Source organism: Etheostoma spectabile, chromosome 9, assembly GCF_008692095.1.
Source record: "Etheostoma spectabile isolate EspeVRDwgs_2016 chromosome 9, UIUC_Espe_1.0, whole genome shotgun sequence".
NCBI classification, from domain to species: Eukaryota; Metazoa; Chordata; class Actinopteri; order Perciformes; family Percidae; genus Etheostoma; species Etheostoma spectabile.
Genome location: NC_045741.1, coordinates 30,249,492 through 30,261,090, shown reverse-complemented (window position 1 = coordinate 30,261,090; position 11,599 = coordinate 30,249,492). Strand labels below are relative to the sequence as shown.

The 11,599-nt window shown below is 44.4% G+C and overlaps 1 protein-coding gene and 2 long non-coding RNA genes across 6 annotated transcripts in view; all 3 read left to right on the top strand.

Annotated features, from left to right (window-relative positions):
• The window catches only part of LOC116695213 (uncharacterized), a 22,119-nt gene extending 16,114 nt beyond the window's left edge, over positions 1-6,005 (top strand). The window contains exon 2 of the long non-coding RNA XR_004333379.1: positions 4,390-6,005. This is a non-coding gene — a long non-coding RNA (uncharacterized LOC116695213). The remainder of the gene's footprint in view (positions 1-4,389) is intronic.
• nfic (nuclear factor I/C) overlaps positions 1-6,005 on the top strand; it is an 18,085-nt gene extending 12,080 nt beyond the window's left edge. For 2 of the 4 annotated variants that reach the window (XM_032525323.1, XM_032525321.1), the window contains 3 exons: positions 541-688; positions 1,455-1,543; positions 3,462-6,005. In XM_032525323.1, coding sequence (XP_032381214.1) covers positions 541-688; positions 1,455-1,543; positions 3,462-3,482 — 258 coding nt within the window. In that variant the 3' untranslated portion in view covers positions 3,483-6,005. The remainder of the gene's footprint in view (positions 1-540; positions 689-1,454; positions 1,544-3,461) is intronic. The other 2 variants (XM_032525322.1, XM_032525320.1) reach the window with 1 other exon arrangement.
• A 571-nt stretch (positions 6,006-6,576) lies between these two features.
• Positions 6,577-8,480, top strand: LOC116695214 (uncharacterized). The gene is made up of 2 exons (XR_004333380.1): positions 6,577-7,505; positions 7,893-8,480. It is a non-coding gene; the product is annotated as an uncharacterized LOC116695214 (long non-coding RNA).
• Positions 8,481-11,599: the final 3,119 nt, after the last annotated feature.

Below are 11,599 nucleotides of genomic sequence, written 5' to 3'. Positions count from 1 at the left end.
TGTGCTGCATGAGCGTGTTTATGAAGATTTAATGCTTGCAATTTATGAAAACGTATAAGTGGAGAAAACGTTTTCTCTTAAGTGGAGACGGTGTCGGTAGAGAGGTTAAACCAATCACAATCGTTTTGGGCGGTGCTAAGCTCCGTATGCAGAGACGATGCCTCTGCAAAATAGCCTCAGGAGGGAACTTCTTTTGGTGGAACATGTGAAGCGGAAGGTGAGGGAGATCCGGCTGAAAATGCGGGACATCTGGCGTAATAACTCGATATAGAGGAAGGGTCAACACCAGTTAACTTTGGACATTCAGAGTGCGATGCATGTTAGGTCCTGCCTGCACAAACCTGTTAAAGTCTGTGTGGAAAACTGCTGATAAAGGTTTTTTAGCTTCAGAGTGCAAATTAATAAAAATAAAACTTTGTTTGGGATCTGTCTTTTAGGACAACCATGACCGACTGTAAGGTTTATAAAGTAAAGCTGCGTTGTAACACATAGAAACCCAGTGTGAGTACATCTGTCTGTCTGTCTTTCTGGTGTTTCCAGCTGAATGGCAGCAACCAGGTCAAAGTGCCCAGTCACTACATCTCCTCTCAGATGTTGGCCCCTCCCCCGTCCCCCCTCTCCAGGCCTCCAGAGTCAAAGGCCACGCCCACCTCCTCTGATGGGGGAGCAAACTCACCCACATCACCCAGTAAGTGGTCCAAACTAACCTCTGTTCACCATGTTGATGTATATTCCTAACCTTCCAATAGATAGAACATGTACAGTTCAGGAACATGTAGAGACAGAGAACACAGGGGGTGGGAGGAGGGGGGGGGGGTTCAGCTAGTCCAGTGCTCTATGATCCTCTGTGTTCTCTATAAAGCCTGCTCCCTCCATGAGATGGTGGGTGCTGTTGTGTTTGTTAGAGCCGTCCTTATTGTGATGTGATGTCACAGCTGCTTAACCAATCACTGCCGGCAGCCCCTGGCAGTACCTGGGAGTTTGTATCACCTAGCGAGCAGAAGTGTAGTCCAGGAACTGGTCCCCACAGCTGAGACCAGAGGAGCAGAGCCTGGGACATTCTAGACGTTCCTGCAGCAGAAATGGGCTAATGGTACGAGGGGCGGGAGCTCCACAATCTGGAACACCTCCCAGGTCAGCTGGGTGGAGCTTGTCTTCCTGCCTGCAAGAGACAAACCATAAAGGACGAGAAAGAGGGATGAGATCTGCTGCCTGATGGTAGAAGCAAGCACAGACTAGAGATATACAGTGTTTGAATCAGTCGATGCTGTTCTCTGTTGTAGCACCTCTGTGACATGGACAGATCATAGACTGTATATTAATATTCAATATATATACAGTCTATTGGACAGATTTAGTTCAAAGTAAGGCCTCAATAAACTTTACAATTGCCATGGAGTTAGGGGTTATAGGGTTACATTATGAGACTGATGTTGTTGCACAAACACCCTCAGCATACTCGGCCCCTGGGACCCCCCCTGCCAATCGCACCTCCTTCGTTGGAGTCACCCCCCGAGACCCTGGTGGACTCTACCAAGCCCAGGTTAGTACGCATCATTTGACATTGGCAAGCTCACTTTAGCATGGACTCAGTTGACCCTAGAGAAGCTGGTTATTGGAGGGTTAGGAGCCTCCAGGAATCAGTTCCCACTCACTGGTGCTGGCACCTGGCCATGCAGAAGATGCTTCTGTATGCTGAGACCCCTGCCACTGCCAACACACAGAGAGGTTAGACTGTAGTTAAACACCGGCTACATGTTGTCTCTACCTTTGTCCTAGAACTAGAATGTGTCCTCGCCAGACCTTCTAAGCTGCTCTTTCATTCACGTTTAGTTTCCTCTGAAAGTGACATTTCTGAAGTCATCCATGCCCCCTCTTTCTGCCACTGACTCTCTCGGGTGTTAGCGTAACAGCTTTCAATACAAACTCAGTGCTCTGTGGTGGAAATACAATAAGCCATTGGTAAAACAGGGACTATCTGCAGCTTCAGTCCAAACATACGTAAGCGTGTGAGAAACCTGAGTATGAGTCAGCCGGCTGTAAGGTAGGCGAGGTGAGTGGGTCAGTAGGCGCCAGCTGCAGCTGTGTGTGTGCAGTGTGCTGCTACTGTAGCTACAGAGGCATCTCTCCAGAATCATGTACAGTGTGTGTTGAGCTGCTGCTGCTGCATTGCAGTGCCTCTGCTCCACCAACAGCTCTGCTGATTCTGCTCTCTGTCTCTCTCCCTGCTCTCTCTAAAGTCTGCCACTACTGAATACGTGCCATACGCTCTCAGTGGTTTGTCATTCGGGTTGTTGTGATTGGAATTTTGATCAATGAAAGGTGTGTAAAGTGGGAGAGGAGATGATGTAGCAGGTAACAGAGAAGCTTCATCACACTCAGTCTGACAAAAAGACAAATGGACAGTCGGTCTGAGCCGACAGACTGCATGTCAGACTGTGGTTTCAGTTCTAAAGGCACACCGTGCCATGAATGGAGGCGGTGTACCTCAAGGGCTCCAGCTTCTTATCTTTTCTTTTTATCTGCTCTGCTCTGAAAGAGAACTAGCTGCAGTTATGAAATAGGTGTTATTCCAGAGACGGTGCTTAAAATACTAAAGACAGTGACGTTGACAAGTGGTATCTGTAAAGTCTGTGTATTCTGCGTCAACTCAAGCTCTGTTGTCTTTGTTCACATGTGCTCCCATGTGTACAGTAAGTCAGCTGTGTCTCAGTGAGATGTAAGAGGACAGCTGCACAGTGGGACCAGATGTCCAGACAGGACACACGGTCCTCAGGGTCATGTTGCCATTTAAATGATTGGTTGATAGACTTGATTTGATTGGATGGTTACAGTTTGGGTTGAGGGGTGAACATCAGGAATAGTTTTAGATGAAAGATCATATTGTGCCACCAGAGAGCCAGAGTGTTAGGACCGACCTGGTGATGGTGTCGGACCATGGATCTGGACGGTGATCATAGGGGGTTGATGAGGCTGCAGCTAATTTATCTTATTGCTATTGACAAAAGTAAAGTTCTTTTTTTTTTCTTCAAATGTTCCATGAAGTGAGTCAGCACTGCTCATAAATGAACCAATCACTTAAATAAGATCATTACATGCTTACATATTGTGAAAGCATATATATATATATATGTGTGTATGTTCTAGTTAAACTGCATTTGTGGGGTCCAAAAACCAGGAATACAGTATACTTGTGGGGTCTGGACAGCTTTGTGTGGCCAAAATGCTGAACCCCACAACTTAAAGGGCTGTTTAAGGGTTAAGACTTGGTTTTAGTATTAGGGTTAGAATTAGGTTATTGTTAGGTGAGGGTAAGGGTTAAGGTTAGGCATTTAGTTGTGATAGTTAAGGTTAGGGTAAGAGGCTAGGGAATGCATTATGTCAATGACGGGTCCCCACAAAGATAGTGAGACGCACTTGTATGTGTGTGTGAACATTAACTGTGTTTGTCTCTGTTACAGTCTTGGTATCTGGGCAACTGAGCGACCTGTGGAGGAAGGCTGACTGTCATGGCAGTACTGTGCTGGAGGACAGGAAGCAGTGTGGTCCAGACATTGCCAGAGGGAAAATCTATTCATCTTTGTAGAAGTGTGCTCATACATCTATATAAATATCCAGTGGGATATATTTCTATATTTGTATGAACCCAGAAGAGACAGCTATACGGAGGACAGAACGAGTTTTGCTGCAAGACACTAAATGCTTCTTCCAAATGTCCTGACCTGAGCTGTGGTGTTCCAGTGAGCTGATGTCTGGTCGGTCCAGATGAACTGCAGACCAGAACCAGAACCAGGCCTCAGCACCCTGTTCCTATGGTAACCCTAGTGTATTCCCTGGGATGGCTGTACCTGGGTCTCTTCACTACATCCAGTAAATGCCTCCTCTCAGACCCAGACCTCACACCTCCCCCCCTCAACACCCAGAATGCCCCTCTCCGCTGCAGGTGCTGCTTATAATATATGCAAATAAGCCTCCCTTTTTTTCTGAAGCGACTAGAAAGAGATCCTGTTGTTGATTTGTAATGTTTCTTTGCACTTTTTGAATGTGTTATGGATCGTCTGAAGAATTCTTTTCTCTCTTCCCACCAAAAGACAGAGGCTTTCGTCTTTTTTATTGACAATCATCAGCCTGAAACAATTACGTTGCTTTGCTAAGCTCATGTTTTTAAGACTGTTTGATTGTGCTTTTTTATCCGAAAACAATGAGTCATAGTGGAATATAAGAGCTATATTCATGTCCCTCCAACACAACACACAATGCTACAGCTGGAAACCAGGGAAGAGTCGGGACATCTTTTTAATATCCTGCTGCTTCTTTCTCTTCAGATAGCACTTATCCAAGCAGCCAGAGACACCTGTAGCATGATGTGCGTGTGTGTGTGTGTGTGAGACGTCCCTGCTCTGTTCTGAGGAGATTGTGTTTGGGGGTTTGTACTTGTGTGTAGGTAGATTTGAGAGAGATTTAGCACTATGAGAAGGTAAAGATGTCACCTAGCTGGCGGGCTGTGATGTGACAGCAGGTCATGTGCACGCTGACTTGAACTGAGCACAAAATCCAGGTTTCTTGTCCAGAAGGCGACGCCTGACCAGTCTGTGGAGTAGCGTTGATGGTTTAGCGCTGGCAACACGAAAACAAATCGATGATTTCGAACCAGTCGGTGGCTTTTCTGTGTCAGCCTCGTACGTGACAGTGCTTTAGTGAGGAAACAATATTCTGGCTTTTCACAGCTTCATTTCCTCAATAATCTTAATAGCTTAAACATGCTGCGTTTTAACTTTTGACAAGGTTAGCATTTAATATGAATCCCGGTCCGCACATTCAAATAAGGAAATTGGAGCGAGATGTCAGTTCAGGGCTTAGCTGTCTGTGTGCAGTGGTTGATGTGAAAATGCTACAGTAGTGAAACGTGTCCTTGGCCTTTTGCTATTTCTTTGGAGATGAAAACTCTGAATATAAATTTGAGGAACTCCTATTTTTTAACGTGTGCCATATTTGAATCTCCAAGACTGGTGACATGTGTTGCCTGGGGATGTGGATTGGTGTTTCTGTGTGGGCGTGCAATCAGATTGGAACGGCAAGCACGTGTTCACGTCAGGTTATTCACATGAAGTTGTTCCCGCGGTCTGACGACGTTACTCCGTGATCCAGACAGTACTTTACGGCCGTGGTCCCACAGCTGTCTCCCATCTGGAAAGATCCAATGTTTTCTGAGGGTGAAACCAATATTTCCAACCGCTGCCGCAGTCTGAGCAGCAGACCCAGTGTAACAGTATGTCCGGTGAAGCCCGAGTGGAGCAGTGCTGCACGGCCAGTGGAAACATTGGATTTATACACTTTTTTTTTACTGCTCCGGTTAGAAAGCAGACATCTGTGGGATCACAAAAAGCTTTTGCAGATGTAACCTGCCGTAGTGAAAGATAACTACGGTAGTAACATTCAGAGTGAAGTGTGAACCCGCTGTAAGGAGTGGCTGTGTGTGTTTGAAATCATTTCATATTTTCCTTCTTTGTCTTTTAAAACGCTGTTTTCCACTCACACAGAAGCGTCTTTCTGTTGACTCTGCATGCAGTCGGGCCGTGTCTTAACGTTGGTTTGCATTCAGCCTGATCACAGGGGTCTTTTCCATTCCTTTCCCCCGGGTTGGGGTTAGTGTCAGCGTCCGCAGGCTTCAGAGTTCACTCTGAATGTGCTGATAGGAGCTGGGCTTTGGTTAAAGTTGGCTTCCAGCTGATGTACAGTGCATGGTGCTGCCCTGGTCGCTGTGGCGACCAAATGAATGCATGGCTCAAACTGATGATACCTCTCCCTCTCTCTATCCTGCTCTCTATCCTCAGTCGATTGGAGGGCTGTCTCTTTCTTTAGATTTGTATAATAGCCCTGTTATTAAACTTCTATTTTGCACGATACGTCATGAAACACATTATGTGCCTTTGCCTTTAGTTAGACAACAATAATACATTAAGGAAAAGTGGTCACACTTTTCATGGTACAGCTAGTAGCACTTATAAAACAGCAACAAAAAAAGCTGCATGTGTGATGGCTCGACATGAAGCGGTGTAGCAGGTACACAGTGTCAACTTAAACGGTGTAGTGTATGGAGCAGAGACAGAGGCATCGCCTTTCCTCTGCTACCATCACGCTGAACACAGTGGGAGGGAAAGTCTGACATTTGGGGAGTCACATTGAAGGACACACAGTGTGGACCTGTTGTATTTGTAGTCCATAGCTCTGCACGGAGCTGAGCTAACACATCCCAACCCTGGCCTCCAGGTCATCAGCTGATAAGATAGATGTGGTGATTGGATCTCCACATAGATAGAAACATGGAGTCAAAGTGCAGAGAGACTAAAACTAGGAAACAGCCGTAGCAGCACATCTCGGACATCCCTCCTCTGTTAGCAGCTGATGTGGCTCAGATTGGTGTGTGCGACACTGACATTGGTGAAATGTGAACCAAACACTATGGAAGGTCCTCCCAACACAAACCTCAGCTCTGCCTGCATCCTGATGACAGTATTTATTGCAGGGAAAAGTCTTATTGTGAATATTTTGTCAGGCATTTTAGCCAAAGTGGCCAAGCCACTCAACCCCATCAAATGGAGAGATGTTAAGCAGCTCTGTGATTGGCCACCGGAACACCGTCCATAAGATGACTCTGACCACGTGACCAATCACGGCACGAGATACTACAAAGGCCATAGATGAGTTTGACTTTTATATGGGTGCATGCACGTAACACTATTCTTACTCTGCTTGGCATTCATGTTAGTCTTTAGTTATTTCTTGAGTTGTTTTTATTGTGTTGCTTGTAGCATTATAGTTTTAAACCCAACAGTGTGTGTGTAAAATGTGTACAACATGGACTTATCGGTCATAAAAAGGATGTATAGATGTTTGAGATGCTGGCCAAGTAGCACAGGAAGACCCATGAGATGGGAGGAGTTAAGCTCAGCTGTGTGAGCAAGAACGGACCATGAATGGCAAACACTAGTGGAGAGAGACAATATTGGAAGTGGGGATGGAGGGAACTAGAATGCTTAATATCTGACACTGGATCAGTGATGGACACTGAACACCGTCAGTGGAAAGCTAGCAGACCTGTCTGACTCAGGTCCTGGGGCAGCTCTTAGATGTTAGTGGACCTCTTCTTTAGAAATGAGCACAGATACAGATACACACCCAAAACTAAGTCAAATGTGCTCAGTAGTGATGATCAGAAGCTCAGAACTCAGAGCTTTGTGTCTACTAGAGCTTGAGTCACAGATACCAGGTCGTTGGCTGTTATAATGTCCTAAATAAGTCGACTTTGGTGATCTGTGTCTCCAGCAGCACCAGGTATGAAGCTGGACCGTCGCATGGTTGTTTCTGCCTGTGATGCACAACTGGAACCTGAGTGCAGGACAGCTAAAGTCTCTCTAGTTCAAATTGAAGAAATAACACAGAAACCAGCTTAATACTTTCATTTACATCCGCTGTCTCCCACAGCTAAAAGAAGAGAAGCTAATGTTCATCCCTCCTGTTGTCCTCGGGTCAAATTTGACCCCTTTTAAAAATGTCTATATCAGAAATATGGAATTCTTTTTAACCAAATTACCACAACAAAAGGCTCTTTGCAAATACAATGAATCACTTTCATTGAATTTCGGGTGTAAATTGAAATGGTTTCAAATCGGCATCCTGACCAAACTCATCCACTCAACATACGTTCCTCTGATCTTAACCATTAGTCAAATTAATTCATAATTTCTTCTTTATTAGCTCAAAGATTAGGTATAATGCCATACAAAATAGGGTTATTGACCAGGAGGTGGTGTTAGTGGAAAAAAATAAATAAAATAATGCCTAGAAAATGTCAAATGTCAAATATTTTTGACCCAGGAGGACAACACAAGGGTTATTGTAACGATCCCTGAGCACATTCTAGCGCTGGTCTACCTGGAACCAAGATTAACAGGGATGGAACCGAGTCTGTATGTTTCCAGGCTGGCAGGAGAGGATTGATTGTGTGTTGGAGCAGGTTATGACTTGTGATTATTTTTCTTTCTCACTGACAATAGAACATGCACAGTACCAAGTAGAGACAGTTAGTTAACATACCGTAAGCCCAGTTCTCGGTGACTAACTAGGCCAGATAATAACAATGATCGGGACATCTGGAGTCCAAAATGTGCAGAGGTGAGAATAATGTGTTCATCGCATGCATTCAGCCTCTCATGCAAACATTGAGCTCTCCACTTTCTCTGCTCTAATCAAATATAACAGCAGGTCAGCAGCCAACAGAAGCAGTGCCGATCATTTGGCTGCTTTGTTCAGTGTCCTACGGGCTGGTAGTGGGACACCACCAGACCTGGCCAGTGGAGAACAAGCCATAAAACCACCCAAAGAGTGGAAGAACGTCTAGAGGAAACACTGACAGACTGTAAATAATGGTCTTCTTTTAGGTCAGATTTAAGATGTGATCTATTTCCGCCTCGGTGAAAGATAGGGTGATGCCACTTCACAGAAAGGTTACCAAAGATGGGAACTAGGGAACTAATCAGCAGTGTCATGCTAACGAATGAATAGTTATTAAGTATCTCCTGAATTTCTCAGCATACGGAGTCCACAGTAGGCTGAGAGACGAAAGAAAGAAAGTTACTGCTGTCATCATACTGAGTTACTTGGTCATTAATGACCGTTAGTCAGAGGCCCAATTAGATCCTGACTACAACACATCACACTAATGTTTTTAGCCAGAACCATACCCAGGTACACTGGCCTTTTGTCCCTGGCAGAGTTACAAACCGGGTCTTTTGTAGACCCCAGAATCCATGTACCATATTAACTCCAGAACAATAATGTGTGCCAAATAACAACTCGGTATAATGCACTAATTAACTTAAAGGACTTAAATAATAAAGATGCAGTGTTAGTTTTTTTTTCAGGTATTTAGGAACAGTTTGTTACATAAGAATAGATAGATAGATAGATAGATAGATAGATAGATAGATAGATACTTTATTCATCCCAAAGGAAATTTTAGGCATCCAGTAGCAAGACAACCATAACACAACAAACACATATACACACACATATATAACACATACATAATAATAAAAATACAAATCACTCACAGAAATGCAATGACCATGAAAAGGTGAGATTGTAGACTGTGTGCCATGAGAGTAGATCATGATAAAATATTAACTATGACTATAAAATATAAACATGATGACATAGCATCTACTACAGGATCAAATTATTACGTATTGCCTCTTTAACATCTATTGCCTACTTTACAGTCCTTGATTTATTCAGGAGCTATTGGTTAACTATGCATTCATTAGCACTTAGTCATCCATCAGTGTACTGCTACTACCTTCTCTGCGTTGCCTCAGTTCGGAGCCGGTGTGTCCCATTTAGCAGTTTTCAGGATCCCCAGTGTTCCTGAAGTAAACACTGGATCCACTTGATGCTGTGTTCAACTTGGGCAAAGCTGCTAAGCTGACATGATTGGCAGGATAAGTCCCAAATCCTGCTTACTCTTACGGAAACATCCACTGTCGGAATGGTCCGTTTCTATTTAAGCGAGTTGGCTGCATGTTGTCAACATGATGGTGTTAGGTTCCCTCTAGATTTGTCTTCACTCTGCGGGACAAACCTGACCGCTGTCAGCGTTGTTAGTAGAGACTAACCAAACAGTTAGGATTCCTCACATCGGAATCAGAAGTGTTTTAGGATTGGGAGTGTCAGGTTAGGGTTAGTATGGTGAGCAGGTCTGTTCAGATGTGCAGAAAGGTCTGTATCTAACAATTGAGTTTTGGGTTTGGGGCATTTTTCATAGAGGGCTCTTTTCTACAAACGACTAATGCCATGTCACACTCTACCTTGTTGTTGCCTGAAATCCTTGTAACCTTGTAAGTTTCTTTTTGCTGTTTCTTACTTGAAATGTATTTGTTAATGGCCCTTCAAAGCCTTTCTGTAGTTCAGACTGGCAGCAGTTGGAAACCTCTGATCCGATTTTGTAGAGCTGCAGGTTTTCCTGCGACGGTGATGCCGTATTGATTCCTTTCTGTATGTGCGGGTACTTTGCTTCTGCACACCGCATAATCCATGTGCTGAACACAGTTTGTAACCAACGAAGAGTTTCTCAGAGAACATTTTTATGCAGTCTCATACTTTAAGGATTTTTTCTTCTCGTAACTTTTCAGATATTATAGTAAAGGACTGCTTTGCTTGCTTCCAGATATATATCCCTTACATCAGAGAGAGCATAGGCATGAACAGCTTCCATCAGTTATTGCATGACTCCAGTCCACACAGGCCGTAAGGGCGATGGGTAATCGGTGATAGATGATGGTCCCCCCAAGGCCCAGGTCAAAGGTCTATTACCATGGCCACTTCCCAAAGAACCCATCAAAGAACTCAGTCCGTACCAGAGGTTTCTCATCTACCTTGGCTAACTAACTTGATATATGATTTTAATGGACATCTGACAGGCATTCGGAAGACAAAGCATGACTTGATATGCCAATATAAGATCATAATAGTCTTTCTTGTGATCTGACATTGACCTGGCCTGAGACGCTCATGGGGAAAGGGCTCTGCTCTGGACTGGATGTAGTTTGTAGCAGCTTTAACGCCAGCTTTGAGTACTTTTCCTTTGGATGTTTTTCAGCTAACGCTAAATTCAATAATCAACCTTTATTTGCATGATGTAAAGTGTTCCTCTAAGACTGCATTGAGACAGGGACAGGGCAGGATGTCTGATCAACACCTGTCTGTCCAGGGTCTGTGTTTCTGTCCCTGTTTGAATGAGTGACAGCTGTCTGAACCCGTGTTTCTGACCTAATGTTGTTCTGCTGTGGGGGATATTAACATCTTTGATAAAATGTCATTATAACCATATTTAGCCATTGCTATCAGCAATTGCTGATGAATTCATTACTGGAAATGAGTATGTTTCCCTATGCAAAAATATACCATCAATAAACAAGCTATACCACAACTGATTGTTCATGGTATTCATATCTGCTCATATCATGAAGACTGTGGAGGCCTGCAGTGGATTAGAGGTGGCCATGTTGTTCAGGTACAGGTGAGAAATGAAAATCCATCCAGCAAGGATCTATGGAGGTGTAAAGATTACACTCATGTTGAGGACATTATTGGTAAGAGTGTTCTTCAATCACATACATTAGTCTACAGGAGCAGAGCTGACACAGAGCAGACACAGCAGAACAGACAGAGCAGAGTAGAGCAGACAGAGCTGACACAGAGTCAAGTAGAGCAGACACGGCTGACAGAGCAGACACAGAGCAGAGTAGAGCAAATACAGAGTAGAGTAGACACAGAGCAGAGCAGATACAGAGGAGAGCAGACAGAGCAGAGCAGACACAGATTAGAGCAGACAGAGCAGAGCGGATATAGAGCAAAGCAGACACAGGGCTGACACAGAGCAGAGTAGAGCAGACACAGATGGAGTAGAGAAGACACAGAACAGATACAGAGCCGACACAGAGCGAAACAGACACAGGGCTGACACAGAGCTGAGTAGAGCAGACGCAGAGTAGAGCAGACAGACCAGAGTAGAGCAGACACAGAGCTGAGCAGCAGCAGA